General features: G+C 37.9%; 1 protein-coding gene across 1 annotated transcript; it reads right to left on the bottom strand.

The window, feature by feature from the left end:
* Window positions 1-2,636: 2,636 nt before the first annotated feature.
* Window positions 2,637-5,555, bottom strand: LOC121572508 (dynein light chain Tctex-type 1-like). Its single transcript, XM_041884574.1, has 5 exons — window positions 5,529-5,555; window positions 3,742-3,783; window positions 3,448-3,571; window positions 3,095-3,172; window positions 2,637-2,713 (listed from the first exon to the last, which is right to left on the bottom strand). Exons 1-5 carry the CDS (start codon window positions 5,553-5,555, stop codon window positions 2,637-2,639), a joined length of 348 nt encoding a protein of 115 aa, XP_041740508.1.
* Between the last annotated feature and the right edge of the window lie 1,153 nt (window positions 5,556-6,708).

Here is a 6,708-nt window from a genome sequence, read left to right as displayed (position 1 = left end):
GGGCACAGCATGTGCTTCAAAAGTAGCTAGAATTCATATAGGCCCAATATAGGCTTTATCTCAATAAATATACAAAAATGCTTTTCTGGTGCTCCTACATTTTATGTTGTTCTCTTAACTATTTTCAGATTAGGGCTGAGGGGAGGTAGCAAGTTTTCTAAATGGAATCCAGCCAAGAATATTCCTCTAGTTTGTTAGGCTGGGAGCAAATTCTTAAAAAATCAATTTGTCCTTCTCTCCAGCCTTGAAGTAATTGATCTTCTAAGCTTTGGTTAGTGAACAGAATAGTAACAACAGCTTCAATCAATGATTAACTCAAGGACAGAAGGATGCTAAAAAGAGGGCCAAAATCATCCAAGGCAATCATTTTCAGAACTTCTCTGAGGTAACTGTTTTATTTTCACCAGCTATAACCTGTCACTCATTCTCAGGCTATGGATACCCTTGCTTCATCAGACCTGTACAGACATATTCTCATGTGTTGACTTTGGCCTCTTTTCACGCTCAATATTTGCCTAAATATAAAATGAATAAACTCTTAGAAACAAGCTTGTCATATGAGTTTCACTACTCGCTTTAAACATCTGTAATTACATAGAATTACATTGGTCATATGACCAATGCAGTAGCTTGTGTCTGTAAACAATTTAATTCCACCTGTTCTTTTAAAATCCCATCTGGTACAAGGCTTTGCCCTAGATTAGAACAATGCAGCAAATAGGATAACCTTTTGTTGTTGTTGCAAATTGTCTAACGCCACTAGTACCTCACAATCCCCCTATGTACATTAATGTGTACAAGTTAAGAAACTAGCAGTTGCACTTGTTTCACCCTATCCTAAACCTCACTAGATATTCTGTCAACCTGCTTTACTGGTGAGATGTCTCAAATAAACACCAGGAAATGATGACATTAGTTAAATAATGCATTTAATGACTGAAAGGTCAATGGACAAAAATGTCAGTCACAACTCACAAGTCATATTTACAGTATCATGAGTAGTTGAAACAAAAAGCATTTTCAGTCAGTTTAATATCACACGTCAGCTACTACAGCGACTGAAATGACAGCAACACTTAACAAAGAGCTGAAGTTAGTTTCAGAATGGGTGGCAAGGAATAAGTTAGTCCTAAATATAAAAAAAAACTAAAAGCATTGTATTTGGGACAAATCATTCACTAAACCCTAAACCTCAACTAAATCTTGTAATGAATAATGTGGAAATTATTGTATTAGCCGTGGATTGTAAACTGTCATGGTCAAAACATATTGATACAACAGTAGCTAAGATGGAGATAAGTCTGTCCATAAGAAAGCGCTGCTCTGCATTCTTAACAGCACTATCAACAAGGCAGGTCCTACAGGCCCTAGTTTTGTCGCACCTGGACTACTGTTCAGTTTGTGGTCAGGTGCCACAAAGAGGGACTTGGGAAAATTACAACTGGCTCAGAACAGTGCAGCACGGCTGGCCCTTAAATGTACACGTAGAGCTAACTTAATAATATGCATGTCAATCTCTCATGGCTCAAAGTAGAGGAGAGATTGACTTACATTTACATTTTAGTCATTTAGCAGATGCTCTTATCCAGAGCGACTTACAGTAGTGAGTGCATACATTTTCATTAATCACTACTTGTTTTTGTAAGAAGTGGAACTCTATTCCACATCAGGTAACTGATACAAGCAGTTGAATCAGATTTAAAAAACTGGTAAAAGTCCACCTTATGGAACAGCGGGGACTGTGAAGAGACACGCACACACACTCTACACACACGTACATTGTAATATTGTTGTATAGTGGTATTATACATTTTGTATTGTAGATATGTAGTGGTGTAATAATGTTATATGATGTAATGTTTTATATTTTGTTTTATATGTAATGTAGGGGCCTTATTGTGTTTGGACCCCAGGAAGAGTAGTTGCTGCCTTGGAAGCAGCTAATGGGGATCCTGATAAATACAAATACAATGTAGGACAGCTACAACTTCAGCAATCTACAGGGAATGGTCTTAGAATAAATATAAATGGAGTATATTTAATTATTATGTCTTAACATATTCTTAAATTAAACATACACCTTCATAAACCTACAATGCTTCAATGGAACCTCCAATTTGTCTTTCTCTCTGCACTCTGTTAGGAATGTATTGAACCTGATCCCTCTGCTATGAGCCTCAGAGAAAACATTTTAGATGAGCCTGTTCACAGTTGTAACTATAATTGTGATGTATTAATTTAGTTAATACTATTATTACACATGTATAGCCTAGTTGAAGATGTTCTGTGATTGTTGAAAGAAGAACGTTTAGCAGTATGGGTAGTGCCATTTCCTAAATCCATACTGAGCATATCTCTCTCTAACTATTGGTCTATATTTACATTTACACACAGACAACACTAAACAACACTATAAATCCACCACATATAGCAACACATCATCATCCTATGATTCCCATTGTGGGTGGTCAAAGTTTGTGAGTGTGGGGTTAAGAGGTGTTTTTGTACAACAGACATTTCTGTTAATGGGTAATTAGCATAGGATATTCAAGGCTTGGTGGTCCTGGTGCATGCCTGGCTGTGATCGGCTCTGTGCGAGACAGGGGGTTTTGGGAAGGGAAATTGAGGGTCCCACATTAACAGGTTACGGCCACAGTGAAAACACTCGCCACACAGTACATGGTGCGGTTCTCCCACCTGACTGTGCAGTTTCCTGTGGGAGGACACCACAAAGACCAATCAGGTCAACCTACTAGATCTCAACCAATCAAAGGGAACACAACATCAGAATTAATTTAGACACGTAAAATACAGTTCGACACATGCAGCTTCTTGAGTGTAGTGCAATGTTCAAAACATATACAGATAGAAACGCAATGTACAGAGCGGGAAAAATCCCCTGTTCTCAGAATATCACAGAAAATCATGTCAGTAAAATTCAATAGATTTCTATCTTAAAGTTCTGCATGTTACACCCTCCTGATTTAGCCAAAGGATGACACACTGTTCATTAGCACAACAAAGCAAATGCCTGTTCAATGGTTTGTACAGTTAGTAGTAGAGTAGTACTGTGTTGGGTTTTCCTCTCTCTCACCATCAGTAGCAGTGTCCCAGTAGCAGGAGTTGGCGGTGTGGAGACCAGCACCACTCTTCTGCGTGATGACACAGTTCACTGGAACAAAAGACAATGTTGGTGATACATTTCCTGCTGTAAGCATTCTGTCATGCACAGAGCCTTGCTCCTGGTCACGAACAGAGCCTTGCTCCTGGTCACAAAGGGCCCATCATCCAGCCTGTTAAGGGTGGAGAAGATAAACCTTTTTCTAAGGTATACTAACAACTTCAACTTTTAGTGCATCTATGTTTTCTCACTACTTCGATGTGACCAATTTGTGACTGACTCTTAATCCCATAGCTCAGTTGTGTTAAAATATCTTAACATCACACCTATGAACTTGAATGGTCTCCCTTGTTTGACCAACTGGGTGAGAGAGTGCTCCACGATGCTGGCGGTCCATTGGTTCACTTTGTTCTGGTTGTAGTCTATTCCTCCAATGATACCTTCGATACACTGAAACACAGACAGTCAGTAAGAGCAATAATATCATAGGAGATTGCAATGAGAAACAACACAGTCAAGCCACTATGAAGGGGATAATCAGTGGTTTTGACCATCTTTACCAGCCAACAAATAAGGCTGTTGATAAACATGTTTCCAAGACCCAAGATCCTCTTACCTACCTCTTTAACAGAGACACTGGCCTCATCTGTGTTGAAAGACACCTGTGATTCCAAATATATATATATAAAAAAGGCTCATTATGAAAAACATGAAAAAACTAGGGTATTATTTCATTCACACAGTTGTGTGCTTGGAATCAAACAAAACAAAAGGACCTGGTGTTGACCTAGATTTTCCTGGCTGTTCTCACAACAAACTATGGTACACAGACAGACCCCACTTTGAGATCTTAGAGATCAAGTCAATACTTGAGCTGTGGATGCTGGATATCAACAGCTGCTTTCAGGCAAGCCCAGGGAGGAGAAAGGGGCTGCTGCACCAATAACTCATTATCTAACTATTAGTCTGTTCATAGGATCTACAGAATAACTTGCACTGAGATTATGGGTATTGCAGCCTGCTAAAGTATGAAAGAAGGTTGTGATTTCTGGAAGATTTCTTAGTAGCTTCAACATTTCATACACACACTGGGTTACTTCAACTGCATAATACTGTTAGCTAGCTAGCTATGCTGGTTTTTGACAGATAATCAGTCCAGTTGATTTGACCACACCAAGTAAATTAGCTAGCTGCTAAACTGATCATTTCCCCACACATAAACATGCATTAATATGACATCATTTGCCTGACAAATGTTTACAAGGTCTATATTATCTTGTCAGTTTCATTTGACTACTCAAATACTCATGGAAGGACTATATTACACTGGCCCGGGTTGAACCGGGCAAATGCCTGTCACGTCATTCGTCGAAAGCGGGAGGGAAGAGCGCCCTTCTCAAATCAAACAGGCGCAGCTCGGTCATGTTGTTAACAAGGCAGCATGGTGCATCGTCCAGAAACATTTTTTTCCCATAAAATAAATGGTTTAATTTTCTTAATAGTGTACACTGGGAAGTGTGGGGATCTAGATGTGATGCCTAGCTTAGAAGGAATGCATTAATGATTAAACATAATGGGTTTGTACTGTACTGATATAAATTGTTTCACAGAACAAGCTGTGATTCATGTGAGGAACGCTAGGGGGTAGGATGAGATAATAACTTGTGATTCTCACAGACACATACACACTGCCTCTTTGTTATACCGCGCTCAAGGACGTGTACTGCAAAAGTGCTGACTTTCTGGATAAGTTGCAAAACAACTAGACACCTGGCAACAGTGAGGCGCCAAGGGACTGGGACCAGCCTGTGCGCCAACGGATAGGCTGAGTAAGTCTAAACCACGCTCAGTCTCTACTCTGATTGGCCAGCAGGGAGCGGGAACTATCTCTGTCAGAGTATTTGAAGAAGAACTTAGAACAATGGATCAGTTCTCTGAGTGCCCAGCGTGGACCGGTATATACGAACATCATATTTACCATTGAAGTGGTTTGCATTAATTAAAATACTAGTCTATTTTAGAAGACGTGTATTGACCTCTTTTGTTCCTAATACCAGATTTGAATTGACACAACTTAACAGAAGGCAGGTAAACGTTTTTATCCAAAATAATCACTTGTGTATGTGAAAACACAGAATCATATTAATCACTCCACGTGCTTAATTACTTCACTTTTGTTTTGAGCCGACTTCGCGCAAAACAAAATAAACGAATCCCCTCAAGTACTCGCTTGTGACGTTTCAAAACACCATCTATGCAGTGCATGCAAACGTTAGCTAGCTAGCTGGCCATCTAGCTAACTTGGCCGAATGATATAAAGTCTGATATATATATATATATATATATATATATATATATATATATATATATATATATAGCTAGCTATATAGCTAAATGCACAATCTACCTCCTCTCCGGAATTGGACTCCTCCATTGCTTTAAAAGCAAAGATTTCCACTTTATATAAAGATCCAGTCCATTTACAAAATTGGAGGCCCCTTACACTTCAGTGTTGTGATGCAAAAATCCTAGCAAAATGTATAGCGCATAGAATTAAAAAGGTATTGTCGGATATTATTCATTCTAATCAGACAGGTTTTTTATATGGAAGATACATTGGAGATAATATAAGGCAAGTATTGGAAACAATAGAACACTATGGAAAATATGGGAAACCAGGCCTGCTATTCATAGCAGACTTCGCAAAAGGCATTTGATAAAGTTCGACTGGGGTTTATATATAAATGCCTGGAGCATTTCAATTTTGGAGAATCTCTTATAAAATGGGTCAAAATCATGTATAGTAACCCTAGGTGTAAAATAGTAAATAATGGCTATTTCTCAGAAAGTTTTAAACTGTCAAGAGGAGTGAAACAAGGTTGTCCACTATCGGCATATCTATTTATTGTGGCCATCGAGATGTTAGCTATTAAAATCAGATCCAATAATAATATCAGAGGATTAGAAATACAGGGCTTAAAAACAAAGGTGTCATTGTACGCAGATGATTCATGTTTTCTTTTAGATCCACAACTAGAATCCCTCCACAGCCTCATAGAGGATCTAGATATATGTTCTAACCTCTCTGGATTAAAACCAAATTATGACAAATGTACTATATTACGTATTGGATCACTAAAAAAAAAAAATTTTACATTACCATGTAGTTTACCAATAAAATGGTCTGATGGTGATGTGGATATACTCGGATTACATATCCCAAAGGAAATAAAAGATCTCACTTCAATAAATTTTAATAGAAAGTTAGCAAAAATAGATAAGATCTTACTACCATGGAAAGGAAAATACCTGTCAATTTGTGGAAAAATCACCCTGATTAACTCTTTAGTATTATCCCAGTTTACCTATTTGCTTATGGTCTTGCCTACGCCTAGCAAACAGTTTTTAAATTATATGAGAAAAAAATATTCAATTTTATTTGGAACGGCAAGCCAGACAAAATTAAAAGAGCATATTTATATAATGAATATGAATTCGGAGGACAGAAATTATTAAATATTAAAGCATTAGACCTATCACTAAAATCTTCAGTCATCCAAAAGTTATACTTAAATCCGAACTGGTTC

This window comes from Coregonus clupeaformis, chromosome 40 (genome assembly GCF_020615455.1).
Source record: "Coregonus clupeaformis isolate EN_2021a chromosome 40, ASM2061545v1, whole genome shotgun sequence".
Lineage (NCBI taxonomy): Eukaryota > Metazoa > Chordata > Actinopteri > Salmoniformes > Salmonidae > Coregonus > Coregonus clupeaformis.
This window is presented reverse-complemented; position numbering and strand designations above follow the sequence as displayed.